The following is a 15647-nucleotide window of genomic DNA, read 5'->3' on the forward strand; positions in this document are numbered from 1 at the left end:
AAAAGTCCAAGCCACAATTCTAGAATATTTACATCATCAAGTAAAATTTCCAAGGAAAACTTTTCATCTTAATATGGAAATGATTTTGTTACATTATTCTAGGATTTTACAAGATAGAAATCGCCTTTAGAAAAAAAAAGTGGGGTTTTTATTAGCTCTAAATAATTAAAGGTTGCCTAACTAATGTGTATAAGTAGATTTAACTGTAAATATGTAAGGGAAGTCTGAATTATTGTACATTTTCATAATTCAATGTGAATTTCATACAGAGCAGAATTTCACCATTAAGAAAATAAACATTTTGTTCTTATTATTGACTGAATACTTGTAATTTCTATATCAGGCATTTCTGGATTTTTTTTTAAAACCCTCTGAGCTTTTGAGACTTTTTATCTTAATATAATTTCTTGATTTCTTTTCATGAGCCTACTTTTCCAATAAGTAATGTATCCTTACAAATAAGAGTTTTTAAGGGAGGTGAATGTATATTTCAGGCCCACCATACATCTAACTATATGCTGTCTTTTTAAAAGGCAAGTTACCATGGAGTAAACAGTAAAAAATCAGAATTCTTATACATGTAACCCCTGCTCAATATTAAAAAATGTTCTAGAAATAGAAGATAGATACCCCTGAATAAAAATTCATTGGGGGGGGGTGTTAATCCTCAGTAGGTAAATATATACTGACACAGAATATAAGCAAGTTATGTCACTATTTATTTAAAATGTTGAATTGTACATTTTTCATAGTATCTTCCTTCATCTTAAGAGAGTCTTTTTTTGTGTGAGTCTAAAGGGGGATAAGACAAATGACTTAATGGCTAAAATGACCAGGTTTTTTGTTTTTTTTTTTCAAAAGCACTGATGATGTAGTTTCTGCCCCATATCCTATGTGTGTCTGGATACCTTATGTCTCCATGGAAATGATAAGTGATATGGAATCCTGGCAAAATATGATCAATGGATTTATGTAAGGCTGTATTTTTTCCTTAGACACGAATATGGTCTTTCTTGTACAGGGTTGTGCATTTCTAACAACCATCTAATTCAATGTTTCTCAGCTCAGGCACCCTTGACATGTGAAGTCAGGTCATTCTTTGTTGCGGGGAGCTGTCCTGTGCCCCAGGAGGATGTTCACAGCATCCCTGGCGCCCACCCATTGGATGTCCACCCCCAACATGCCCTCCATGCCACCCAGGGTGACCATCAAAATTACCTGTAAACATTATTGTCAAGCATTTTCTGGGTGGTAAAGTTTGCCCTTGTTGAGAACCACTGATGTAAATGAAGGTAGGAAAAGTTTTTTCTGATGCTATTTACATCAGAACTTGCTTAGCTCATTTTTAATGGGTACCCAGATTTCATTCAGGCATTCAGAAAGAGAAAAACATACAATAGTCTGTTTGACCTGTCGTAGTGGTGATTATACATGGTTTCCTCTGCATTTATACGTTCTGAGGGCCGAGAAGAAAGAAGAACCCGGTTCCCTGCCATGTAATCGTTAAGGGTATTCCGTGCCGAGCCAGATTTCACAGGCATTTCCGTTCCATCCGTCCCAGCATTCACAGTTTCCACAGCTACAGATTCCATTCCCTGCAGCAAAGCACACAGGGCGGTCATCATCATGGTGGGAAGGCACCACGTTAAAATACGTCATTCCAAACCGTAGCTGTTCATCAGCTAGGCCATTTCATTCATCCTCTGCAGAGTTTCTTATTCTATTCTGTAACCATCTTATCTCATTTAGCAGCTATGGGAAATCTAATTTTTCACACAATGGCAGCTGCTTGATGCCACCCTGAGTGTAGCATCTAAGAATGACCATCCTGTATCACTCCAGGTGGCTTCCAAGTCATAATTTTGTTTTCCTGTAGACAGCAAGTTATGTCTGACTTATGAATAAATGTTGAAAACTACCAAGTCCCTTGACACAGAATGAGGTAAGCTGAGGAATCAGCTAGAAGAGGAGCCTTGTTTCATAGGGATGGACTGAAAGTGAAGGTCTAGCTTAATGACACACGGAAGCTTTCATCTTTTACCTGCCACTGGAGATGAGGAGAGCAGATATATGTGTCTCTTTTCCCTGTAACTTATTCAAGGGACTGTATTTTATTGACATAACTGATTATCAGGATTCAATAACTCGAGAAAGCACTAGCTATTACACTGCTAAGTTTTTTCATTGCTCCCATCCCCTCAACACACAGCCCATTCCTTGCAAACAACCAACACATCAACCAATGGTCTTTGGAAGCGGCACCTGGGTCCTGTTTAAAGTAATATTCCATTGGCTACATCTGGTTCAAAGTAAAATGGTTGTCAAGACCATTGTTTTCTCTTTTCCATACAGAACAGCATCTGTGTAAAGAGGGGAGAGGGGTTACTTTGTGAAGTTTCCCAAAAGCCACCTAATTTGGCTTTATTCTTTTGTATTCTTCTGGATTTGGGAATCAATGCCCCTCCCCTTCTGTAGTGACTTTGGATGAAGAGCAGGTCTTGATTGCAAGGACTGCTGCCCTGCCCTGCCGTCTGCGGCAGGGTGGTCTCCGCTGCTGACTCTGACAAAGCATGATTAGGGTCGGTCGATACGGCACCTGTGCAAATGAGTCCATCGTGTTTGTCGCAGTCCCTGTCATCACAGTCGCAGAATTCTCCCGAAATGTACCATTCTTCAGCAGAACAAAGACACTTTCCACAGTGGCAGGAGCCTGAAATCACAAAGGGCACTACTTGCCGTCATCACTTAACTAAAGGTTTCTGCCGAGAACGGAATATTATCAGGGCAATGACCGCGGACGTCTAATAACCTATCAAAGGGAAAAGTTTATCGACTAGCCAGTCACTCAGAGGGGAGCCTGACTTACTGTAATTCATAAAGGTTATCCAGGAAAGGCTTCATTATGGATCTAGACAGTTGCAATTAGCCTTGAGCAAATGTTCCGTGGCCCCGCCTGGTTGAAATGTCAATGAGGGCAGAATGTGGCTGATTCTTATGGATGGCCTTCAGAAAAGGTGTTCAAAAATAGATGTTCCTTTTTTCTTTTTTCTTTCTGAAGTCAATCACACCTTAAAAGTGCTTGGGTTTTTTTTTTTTTTTTTAAGGAATTGAATAGCAAGTTCTATTAGGTGGGGATGCATTGTATAATGAAAAGAACTACTAAATTACTGTGCTTACAATTCTGGATTTTCGTGATTTTCTTTAAATAGGGACACGCCTGCATATTTGGTAGCTCTTTAAAGTGCCAAAAATACACAGATAGTAACTCATGTATATTTGACTTAGCAGATCTCATTCTTAGAATTTGTTGCTGTAATCAAGAAAGGCTCTAATTCACTCAAAATGTTCGTCTTTTATGGGGGTCTTGATCAAATTACCTTTTGCATTACTTACTCATTTCTCCCCTTTTTAATTATTTAATTAATGTTATTAATTTAAAACTTCCACTTTGGTTATTAAGAACATTTTGGTTTGCCCAGAAACAATTTTATTAGTTACTTAAATATATTTAAAAGAAAAGAAAATGTATGTTAAATGGTGTCACAAAAGGAAGTTCTCTCAGTCTAAATGTTTTCACCTAATGGGCTATGAGACCCTCATGTGGCAAAATTTCAGCTACAACAACGGTAAAGACAACTTTAAAATTTAAAGAAAACACTTAAGAAGGACTTACCCTTCCTTTTATTTCCTTGGATGGATTATCTTTTCCAAACGTGTTTTTCCTTTTACTAAAAGATGCTCATCACTAAATTGTTCTGGTCAAAAATCACCTTAAGAGATGGTAAAGTAGAAAAAAGCGCTTTGACCTATTTAACAAAATTCCAGACTTGGTAAGTTCAAAATATATTGGGAGATGAGCAGCAATCAACCATAGTGCTTCTAGGAAACACAGTGCTTGAAAAATGAATTAAGAAACTGAGTGAGTCAAGTGGTTGAGAGAGAAGGATTTCCTGATATCACAGAATCCAGAAAGGATCTGTATAAACACATCTCACGCATTAAGCACTATGTGGTATTTCATATCATGGAAATGGCTATCTGTATTTTAGCTGCAAAAATCCCCAAGAGCCAAGTTAAACTTTCCACATTCCTTGTCATGCTCCTAAAGAAGAAGGTAAGGGAGCAGTCAGAACTAGTTATGGGTTGAGAGCTGAATTTACATTAGTTAAGTCCTTGCTTAACCATAGCATAATTTCATATAGTCTTGTCTTACTTTCCTGAGGGTCTTGTTGATGTGCATTTCCTTGAGCAAATTCTAGACAACCTTCAGTTCTGATGAGTGACTGACAGCCTGATGGTTGCTTAGAAATCAATGAGCTCCTGGCTCAAGTCTGTGAAGGATGCTGGCTTCTTCTTGGTCTCATTCAGGTACGGTGTTACCTTATTTTAGAAATGTATTTGTCGTACTTTTCAACACTTTCTTTCAAATTTCTAGGCATGGAAGTGTTTACCATAAGCTCGTTTAGTAAATGGTTAGCGATCTGAGTGCAAACAAAGACGACTTGGGGCATTTCATTGACTTTTCATGGTAACTGCTTCAGAAAATACCATATTTCATTCTTTAATTCCATGACTATTGGAAGAATCTGGTTGTTTTCAGTTGTTTCTAAAATAGTTATCCCCTTTACATTCCAAAATTATTTCTACAAAGCAGCAGAAGTAAATGACTTTTATGTTCATGATATTCACAATTATGCCTAGGGTATCTTTTTTGTCACAACTCATGAAAAGATCTCACATTTCATTTTTAAACTCACCCCCTAGCCCTGAAACTATTTTAATTACTGCTCTTGCTTCCGGGATGTTCAGCTTCAGGCTATAACAAAGTATTTTCCTAAAACTGGTTAAGCTCAGCTAAAGTTAATATGGTATCTTGGATGGACCGTTTGACAAGTAAACTCCAGTTCCAAAAGTCTACTAGACACTGAACTACTTCAAGTGAAAAATGGGGGTTGATTTTTGTATGTGTGATGAACAAGTAGCTTTTCTCAGTCAGCATCTTCCCCAGCTGTGTTGTTCTTTCTGTTTGTGCCTCTCAGAGGTAGGAACTTCTTCTGCTTGTAAAATCAGGACTAGCATAGCATGTAATACTAACACAGTGTGAGCGGCCTCAGGACCTCTAGAGCCATGCCTTTGTTGTAGAGTGCTCTGACTTGTTTTCATCAGGGGTCAGGGCTCAAACTGCACACGCGTAGAAAGAGAAACAGGCGAAGGGTTCTCAGACAGACACAGACAAACACAGGCCACAGGGCTGCCAAGAGGGGACCAACTGTTCCGCTCCACTGGTGGGGCTCACTCACACCCATGAGATCCAGTCCAGCCCAAGGGAGCAGCTGGCCACCCCCGTCTTGGCAGGATCTCTAGGGTAGTAAGTTCATGACCACATCACCTAACTCCTTTATCGTCTGTCTTGGTATAAGGACTAAACAGCGCTCTGATCTTCCTTCTGTGCTGCTTACTGGCTTCCATTCCTGAGCAATCAACCACATTTTCTCATTCGTCTTCAGAGCATCCTTAGGACGTAAGAAGGGGAAAGAAATGAAATTCTTCTGCCTTCGAAGATGAGAAAATGGAAGTACATCAGTTAACCTAAGATCCCAATCTGATTCAGTCTACTCTTGCATCTAGCTGTGATGCTTCTCCCAGAGGTGGGGGGAGGGGGACTTCCATGTAGTTTCAAAAATGATTTGTGCATCCTGTAGATTCTGCCTGGACAGTCACCCAGTGAGGCAACCAGAACAGAGAGCAAAAAGGGTGGCTGTTGAAACATGACTTTTCACCCTTTCTCTTTTCCAGGCGTGAAGAACAGGCTGGGTCGGGCCGGGGGCGGGGGGGGATGGGTGGTGGGGGTACCGTGGACTTAATCTGGATAACAAGTATCAACATAAGAGTGTAAGGGGTCATTGAATGACACGCAATTAACAGCTGTCACACAACGGCATCTTTAAGGATATGAGAGAGCATGACCTATATTGAGGTGGAAGTTACAAGGCCAAGAAGGTTATTGTGTGTTCTTGGATCCAGAGGGATAAATCCCCAAACATCCTATGAATTGTATCATGCATCCGTCAAAGGTAGCTAAGCTTAGGGGAGCCCTGGCCCTGCCTTCATCTCCGGTTATTTACAAAAACCCATCGTGTGTCAGGGCGAGGCACCTCTGTTCGCTGCCCCATTGACAGAGTTGGACTTTCTTTTCCATCCATCAAGCCTGGCAAAATGCTGCGACCCGACACCCCAGCAGGCAGACTTCACTGCTGTTCTAACTCCTCCATCTGTTACGAAGGTCACAACAATGTATCTTGTTTTAAATTTTTCTATGGAGTGATTTATTGTCTTGGCTATCAATTTGTAAAGAAATAAAACGCTATTTCTTCATCGTCTCCTGAGGTGGTGGCTTTATTCACAACTTCCGGGGAGCCCAGGTTGCAGGTTCGTTTTTCTGCTGGAAACACTCAGCTGGGTCTGGGCTGCTAAACTGCTGTGCCCTGGGGCTCTCAGGACCCTCTGCTCACACCTGCCCCATCACGGGAGACAGAAAAAGACTGATTTCCTCTGTGAAAGCCAGGGTGAGTGGTTTTCAAGGACAAATTCGAGAATAAGGTACATGGCAATATGGCAAGTCCATGAGATGTATCCAGAAATAGATGGCCCCCGCTTAAATAACTCAGAAGGGGGTGTCTCTTCTCAGCCACCATGTTGAAGACCCTTAGTCTGTTTCATGATTCTTTTCTTGTGGTTCCTGGGGTGCAGGTCCCTCCATGCTGACAAGGATAACTTTTGCATCCCCACTGTTCACTGAAAGAATACAATTCCATGATTTCACGTGTAACCCCTTCTTTGCTTTACTATTCAGTGTGGATTCTTCCAGAAGAGGAAGAAACAAAGAAGCTCACAGCTAGCCACTGCCAACTAGGCATGCCAGCCTCATCACCAACACCAACCTCAAAACAAACAGCCTTGAGGCTATAAGAGGTCCTGATACTGATCACACTCTTACATTCCTTCAAGTTTAAAACTCTCTACCCTTTGAAGGGTAAACAAATAGTTTAGACAAATATCCTTTCAACTAGTCATTGATACCTGGATAGATTTCCACACCCAAAGCAAACAATTTGAAAAGGCATTACCTAGAGAGATTTTCTTCTCCTGTTTCACTTTGAGGAAATACCTTTGGGCCAATGTTTAGTCCATATATTTTTTTAAGTATATATTTTCTACATTTATGATGCTAAAAAAATGAGTCTCTCTCTTCAGAATGTAATGACTTTAATCAGAATATTTATTCTACTTCTGAGGACTCCTCCCTGGCTATTAGGCAATTCTCTTTCTTCACTGTGTCTTCTTCAGAAAGGTATTTACCTGCTAATCCTGCCCCCAGGGTAGGTGTCTGAGGGTAAATGTAGCTTCAGCTTCAGCTCCACTTGGGAAGCGGGGATCATCTGTTCTGAAAGGAGCCTAGTGAGCTGGGAAGCCCCAGAGCATCTAGTTTGGTGTAGCGCAGCTCCTGAACATTCAGTGAGAACACACACACTTCCAGAATGTTTCTAGGTGTTTTCCAGCCACTCAATGCTTAGTCGCTTGGTCGTGTCTGTCTCAGTGACTTTATGCATGGTAGCCCGCCAGGCTCCTCTGTCCATGGGATTCTCCAGGCAAGAATACTGGAGTGGGTTGCCATGCCTTCTTCCAGGGGATCTTCCCAACTCAGGGATCGAACCCAGGTCTTGTGCATTGCAGGCAGATTCATTACCATCTGAGCCACCAAGGAAGCCCTTCCTAGCCACTAGCAAAGAGGAAGATGGTCTGAAACAGAAGGCTTTTAAAGCCTCTTGGAAAATTTATACAAAAACATCAACATCAAGCTACCTAAAATTCAGGACTTCCCTGGCAGTCCAGTGCTTAGGGCTCCAAGCTTTCAAATGTGTGGGTTCAATTCCTGGTGGGGAAACTAAGATCCCACATGCCATGTGTGGCCAAAAACAATAAAAATAAAAAATAATCAATTAAAAAATTCACTTTGAAAATAATATCTAAAACTCAGTCTATTAATTAGTACTTTCTCAGAAAAAAAAAAGGTGCCCTTTGGGGGTGGGGGAGGGGCACTGGGTGGGGTTGCTTTTCTCCTTGAATTTCTTTGTGGTAAATGTTTGATTGGGTTATTTCTTCCTATTCCATCAACTTGAAGGCTGTAACCACTTTGAAGTCTTCATTTTATTTTATTCTTTTATATTAGGTTACACACGTCTAGTTGGCACTAGTGGTAAAGAGCCCATCTGCCAATGCAAGGGACGCAGGAGACGTGGGTGCGATCCGTGGGTCGGGAAGATGCCCTGGAGAAGGGAATGGCAACCCACTCCAGCGTTCTTGCCCGGCCAATCCCCTGGACAGAGGAGCCTGGCGGGCTACAGTCCATAGGTTCGCAAAGAGTCGGACACGACTGAAGCCACTTCGCACCCACATGTTTCTATCGCTAATTCATTTATGACTAAAGAAAGCAGCATACAGGTAAATTTGGGGCTTTCCTTCTGATAATACTTTCCATGATCGTGTGAATGGGAGAAATTCAAGCCCAAAGTCTGGTCGGAGCAGAGGACAGCGTGGTTTTCATACAGCCCGGAGAAGCCGGTTGTACGGACCTTGCTGCTGCTCGATACAAACCACACGTAAGAACAGGGAACCCGTCCAAGCTCCGGCGGATACTCACCCTTCCCCGAGCACAACATGCCATCTGCCGATTCACACAGACTATTGCTCTGTTCCTCCGTCAGGTTACACTTCCGCGGATGCTGGCAGAGAGTCCCGAACCATCCCTTCTCACAAACACAGCGACCGCAGGAGCACGTGCCGTGGCCTGCGAGGCAGTCACGGGGTGGGGCGAGAGGAGGAGACGGGTACAGAGGCAGTGAGTCACACTCTTTAAAGAAGACAATGTAAACCAGGGAGATCTCCTTCCCTGTGGAGCAAACACGCTCTCCTTAACCACAGCCAGTCGGGCTCGTGAGCGTTTAAAAGAACTTCACAACCGAGTTCGAGCTGAACACGGTCCTCCTGAATGTCGCATCAGAGATGGGCTCCAGAGAGAGAGAGAAAGCTTGGAACAAATTAAAATGGAAGTGACCATCCTTTCTGGATTCACAATATGTGCCCGTTTGCATCGTTACCAGGATGGAGTCCTCCTGCTTTTCCTCACTGGGCACACCCTGACACCCAGATCGATTTACAAGGCTGGTGAAGGCACCACTGCCTGCCCATTTATGGATCCCTCTCTTATTTCCAAATAAAAACCAAGGGTTTACTTCCATACAAATGGCATCCAGTATTATACGCCCCTCTCCCCTGTGCTCCTCTGTTTGCTAATTACAACAGATGTAAATGTAAGTAATGGTGTCTCCCTATGGTTGAATGGGGTTATAAACAGCACCAGGCTTAGACTCATATTTTTTTCCCCCTTTTGTTTCTGTCACTGCTTCCTGGTTTGGGAATGTTTATCGTTGGTGTAGATGCAACATGATATCTGTGACAGTTACACACTGGCATATACATCGGTCCAGTTGCTGGTCACCAGCACCCCAGGTGATTGCATCATCTTCCATGTTCGTTTCTCTTTTTTCCAATCAATGCTCTATTCTTTTTACCTCTATGTGCATTATCTTAAGGCCAGATTTCTCCAAAGAAACAAACAAAACAGCTGTTTGTTTGGCAAATTCTTCCTAATGATTATATACAGAGCATTTCGCTAGCACCAGGGAATGCAAAATCAAATGTGAAAATGCAAAAAGAAAAAGAAACATCAAGTGGAAAATCATGGTGGTCCCTGCCCTACTTCCAAGGACATATCAAATCATCATCCAGACTGGTCAGGCCCTCTGATCTCTTGAGATCCTTCTGTCTTGACCATTTGCTCTGGCAAGACCTTCAAGAGTAAACATATTCCATCTGCCTCCTTCTATGCTCAGGTCTGCCCAAGGAGGGATTGGTGGCCAATATTTAATTGCTTGCAATTCATTATTAAGCCTTATAGAACCTAACTACCCATGAATGCAGGTGATGGCACCCCATAACACATGACCATCTGGAAGTGAATCAAAAGCAACTGGGAGGAAAATTTAAAAGAGACTTGGATTAACAGGCCTATTTTCACCAGTTTCTTCTTGTCCATATGCTAATTTATTGAACTGCATCTCACCATAGCCCATTGAGTCAAGTATTATCACCATTTTATAGTCAAGAACCTAAGGCTCGGAGAGATTAAACAGTTCAGTTCAGTTTAGTTCAGTCGCTCAGTCATGTCCGACTCTTTGCGACCCCATGGACTACAGCACACCAGGCCTCCCTGTCCATCACCAACTCCCAGAGTTTACTCAAACTCATATCCATTGAGTTGGTAATGTCATCAACCATCTCATCTTCTGTCATCCCCTTCTCCTCCCGCCTTCAATCTTTCCCAGCATCAGGGTCTTTTCAAATGAGTCAGCGCTTCGCATCAGGTGGCCAAAGTACTGGAGTTTCAGCTTCAACATCGGTCCTTCCAGTGAATATTCAGGACTGATCTCCTTTAGGATTGACTGGTTGGATCTCCTTGCAGCCCAAGGGACTCTCAAGAGTCTTCTCCAACACCACGGTTCAAAAGCATCAATTCTTCGGTGCTCAGCTTTCTTTATAGTCCAACTCTCACATCCATACATGATTAAATAATTTTGCCTCAAATCACGAAACCATACAGGATGAGAACCTGACTCCTCATTTTCCACATGTCACAATGCCTATACCTTTCATTATGGAAAACAAACCACGACTACTAGACTTCCCTAGTGGTCCAGGGGTTAAGAATCCGCCTGCCAATGCAGGGGACACAGGTTCTATCCCTGATCCGGGAAGATTCGACGTGCACCTAAGCCTGAGCACCACAACTACTAAGCCTGTGCTCCGGAGTCCAAGCTCTGCAACAAGGGAAGCTGGTTCAGCTCAACTCGAGAACAGCCCCTACTCGTCACAACTAGAGAAAGTCTGAGCAGCAACAAAGACCCAGCACAGCCAATAAGGAAATAAAGATTTTTTAAAGAATAGAGTGTAACTCTTAAAAAACCAACAGACAATGACTATCAATTTGAGACATCTAGGAGACTTTTCTTAATCCCTGTCTTTTTAAACAGCTGCATAGCGTAAGGTATACATTTGACATTCGTGGGTACTTTCCCTTTAAAAAGCATCTCCTAGGTTGGTTTTCATGACGTTGAACTTGCCTTATCCTTTCAACACTCCTCCTTTGTCTATTTATTCCTCTACTTTTTTGCCTGACCAGATCAGTGTAGGAATCCCCTGACTGTCCAGCCTCAATCATCTTCTTTCGTCTATCATCTCTCTCGTAACATTCATCAAATCATAGGATTTTAGATAACCACAATGATCCAGCCCTTAAATCTCTCCTAAGTTCCACTCCTGTGATTTCATACATTGTGTTCTCAGTTCAGTTCAGTTCAGTCATTGTGTTCTACTAGCATCCAAAAGCTACCTAGAGACCTACATACATAATTTTCTTTACAAAAGTTACTTCTCTGTGTAGCCCATCCTTTAAGCATCCCAACTCTCCTTCCGGTCAACCAGTTCAAAATGTTTTGGATCACATTTCAACCTCTCTCACTCTCCTCATCTAAGAAGCTGCCAGATTCTATTGAAACAACCTCCCAAATCTTCACTCCTATCACCATCCGAGGGCTTCCTAGGTGGCCTCGTGGTAAAGAACCCATCTGACAATGCAGGTGACGTAAGAGACGCAGGTTCTATCCCTGGCTTGGGAAGATACACTGGAAGGCATGACAACCCACTCTGGTATTCTTGCCTGGAGAATCCCCAGGGACAGAGAAGCCTGGCAGGCTATATAGTCCCTAGGGGTGCAAAGAGATGGACATGACTGAGCAACTTAGCAGGTACATGCATCACCATCAGAAATCTTTGAGAAACCTTCTATCATGTCTTTCTCCAGTGTTCTGGCTCCAAGCTTCCCATAAAACAATACTACTCATGACACAGCTTTGAGACCTAGGACTATGTGACTCCCTAATGCTAATGGGAAGAAGTTCATCCACTCTAACCTCCTCTGTCTTAGGTTCCTAAAATAGAGCCCCAGTTGCTTCTCCAACCTTATTTCCTGTCCCCTCCATTCACTTCCTGATCCACTCATCCTTCCCTATGTAGCTCTGGAGTTTTCCTGACTTCATGACTTTGCCAAGACAGGAATCTATTCTATACAATCAGATCCTGCTGAATTTTCAAAACACAGGGACAAGTGACTGCCTGTGGAAGATTTTTTCTAACACCCCCAGTGAAAATCATCTTTCTCCTCTGAATTTCTACATCATGTTATTTTTCACCTCTATGGTGTAACTTTTTTCTTTCACCTTGTAATATGCAGTTATGTATCAGATAAACCCATTACCTGACAGAACTCTTTGACAGTTGGAATCACTTCTGATAAATCACTGTAGTCTTCAGAGTACCAAGTACTCTGCCTTAGACATAGGAGATTCTTAAAAAACACTTGTAGAATGGGGTTATTTTTTCAACAAAATTTTCTTATTTTTTTCCCACAAATTCCAACTGACAACCATAAACTGAATCCAGGACATGTTTGCAGGTCATCTGGTTAATAACTGGTTGTTCAAAGTCAACAGACAGTTCTTAGATGGCTCTGTTTTATCTACGTCCTGTAGAGTGGAATGAAGTTAGCAAATCTGTGTAAGAGCTACATACTCAATTAACAGTTATGGAAATGATTCAATAAAACAAAAGTCTACTTAAAGTGAAGTCTACTTTAGAAGTTCAAAACAAGTTATCCACCTTTAATGTGTATGTATGTGAAAATTGCTCAGTTGTGTCTGATTCTTTGTGACCCCATGGACTGACTGTAGCCTGCCAGGCTCCTCCGTCCATGGGATTCTCCAGGCAAGAATACTGGAGTGGGTTGCCATTTCCTTCTCCAGGAGATCTTCCTGACCCAGGGATGGAACCCAGATCTTCCGAATTGCAGGCAGACTCTCTACCATCTGAGCCACCAGGGAAGCACCTTTGGAGGCAGATAACATGTGGTGAGAAGCAGAAGGAGAAGGAGGAGGAGGATGAGAAAGAACTTTTAGTACCAGTCTCATCAAGCTATGGACTTTTTAAATGCTTATGTTTCTTACTAACTCTGGGTTAGTAAGCATTACCATCATTTGACATAAATGGAATAATTTAATCTCTAGGGCAGAGAAAGACACTCTGCTTTTGATTTAGGATATCATTGAGAATGAATGAATGGCTCTTCACCACAAGTAATTTAATATAAAATTTACATGCAAGGAAATAGGAGATCGTTTTTCATTTATTAGCTTATTTATTATACCCTTCCATATAGTTAGGTTGGCATCTAGCCCAGACAATGGTCAAAATGCATTGGGATTTAAAAGTTAAAGTTGCTCAGTCATGTCTGACTCTTTGTGATCCCATGGACTATATAATCCATGGAATTCTCCAGGCCAGAATAGTGGAGTGGTAGCCTTTCCCTTCTCCAAGGGATCTTTCCCACCCAGAAATCGAACTCAGGTCTCCCACATTGCAGGCGGATTCTTTACCAACTGAGCTACAAGGGAAGCCCAACAGTGTTTAAACATTTTGCCATTTATTTGCCTTCTCTTTACTCAAAAAATTTCCAAGGCTTTTAATACTATCTTCTTTATAAGCTCTAATAATTTAGTCACCCATTGAAAAATTTTTTATTGTGCACCAAGCATTGTATCAGCTCCACTCTTAGGGGCTTACAGTCTACTGGAAGAAAACAAATAACAACGAGGGAACAAATACACTTGCACTATGGAAGAATTAAAGAGGGTGGTGGTATATCTGGCAGAGAGAGCATTATTAACTGGAGGAGTCAGCTCTCTGACACCCAAGGGCTGAGAAGGAGCTAGACTGTCAATGTCCTGGAAAAACGAATGAAAACTCTCAGAATAACAAAGAGCTGGCATGTTATAGGCAGTGGGAAAAAGAAAGTCAGTGTATTTGAAGAATAATGGGGAAGGAAGAAAATGGAAAAAAAAACAATAAAGTTGGAGAAATATTTAGGAATCAGAACATAGCAAATTATGCTCCTTGGTAAGGCATTGAGATTTTATTCTGAGGAAGGGGAAGTCATAGACAGATGTTATGCAAGAGAGTGATGTGTTATAATGTACAGTTTGCAAATACATTTTGGCAACTAGGTGGGAGAGATTCTGGTGTGTTGGGAAGCGGTGAGGATGGGGAAAGTGAGAGGGTGTTGCAGAGCCCAGGCGAAGGGTGAGGCAGGCTTCAACAAGGCTGATGTCACTGCCGACAGGGAGAGGTGGCGGGAGATCTCCTCGATGGGGGTGCCTATGGCACTTGCTGCTGGATCGTACGTGGCAGGTAAGGGAAAGAAAGGCCGAGTTCTCTAACAATGAACCTAACAGACAATGGAACTGCAGGAGGGAGAGTTGAGAGCAGAACATCAGTTCCATTTTGTACCTTGTGTGTCTGAGATACTCTTAAGACAACCAAGGAGAGGTCAATACGCAGCTGACACAAACGTGGCATTTGAGGACAGGTTGGCGCTAGGGCAGTCCATGCTGGAGTTTCCCAAAGGAGATGGCATTTAAAGCTTTGGAAGTCAATGAGCCCACTTAGGAAGAAGCAAATCTTGAGAAAATCTGATATTTATGGTAGGGTAGCAGGGAGAAGCCAGACAAATAGGATTATCCAGGAAAGAAGGAGAAAAATATGATGATTATGTTGTCTTGTAAAATAACAAGGAGATGGAGAAGGAAATGGCAACCCACTCCAGTATTCTTGCCTGGAGAATCCCATGGACGGAGGAGCCTGATGGGCTGTAGTCCATGGGGTCGCAAAGAGTCCGAAACGACTGAGCGACTTCACTCACCTTACAGGGTCTTAGTCCCTGGGAAGAGGTGAGGCTGGCTGGGCAGTGAGGGGAGTGCTGGTGATGGCTTAGAGGGAGGGCTGGGGTGGGAATAAAAAAAATAATAATAACAAGGAGAATATTTCATAAAGGAGACCTACTGAGTGGAATCATGCTGAAAGTCAGAGTTTAAAAAAAAGATGATAAAACCCACAAGAGCAGTTTCAGTCAACTTTTGCCAGATCCGCCCCATTCTGTTGACTCAGGCCGATGTGTGGAACACCCAGGGGTGGCAGAGCCGGGAGAAGAATCTATTCACATTCAGGGAGAACAGAATCTCTGCTTGGGGGTAGAATTCACAGTGATGTCATCTGTGATGTGTGCGTGCACGCTCAGTTGCTCAGTCGTGTCTGACTCTTTGCAACCCCGTGGACTGTAGCCCACCAGGTTCTTCTGTTCATGGGATTTCCCAGGCAAGAATCCTGTAGTGTGTACCATTTCCTACTCCAGGGGATCTTCTGGACCCAGGGATTGAACCTGTATCTCCTGTATTGGCAGGTGGGTTCTTTAACCACTGAGGCACCAGGGAAGCCCTATCTATGTAATAAGTGTGTAACAGACCTGTAGGGAGAACCAGCCTAATGAAACATTTGAAGTCTCCTAAATCTGCCTCCACTTGACTTCCCAAGTCTTCACACAGGTGAGCAATTTTCCATTTAATTTTCATTTCCAAAGCCAT

At 42.5% G+C, this 15647-nt stretch overlaps 1 protein-coding gene across 2 annotated transcripts in view; it reads right to left on the bottom strand.

Moving 5' to 3' along the window:
* Positions 1-698: 698 nt before the first annotated feature.
* ITGBL1 (integrin subunit beta like 1) overlaps positions 699-15647 on the bottom strand; it is a 213014-nt gene continuing 198065 nt past the window's right edge. For both annotated transcript variants that reach the window (XM_043477360.1, XM_043477361.1), the window contains 3 exons: positions 8702-8848; positions 2597-2710; positions 699-1595 (listed from right to left, as the gene is read on the bottom strand). In XM_043477360.1, the coding sequence (XP_043333295.1) occupies positions 1504-1595; positions 2597-2710; positions 8702-8848 (353 nt within the window). In that variant the 3' untranslated portion in view covers positions 699-1503. The remainder of the gene's footprint in view (positions 1596-2596; positions 2711-8701; positions 8849-15647) is intronic.

Source organism: Cervus canadensis, chromosome 9, assembly GCF_019320065.1.
Source record: "Cervus canadensis isolate Bull #8, Minnesota chromosome 9, ASM1932006v1, whole genome shotgun sequence".
Classification (NCBI taxonomy): domain Eukaryota; kingdom Metazoa; phylum Chordata; class Mammalia; order Artiodactyla; family Cervidae; genus Cervus; species Cervus canadensis.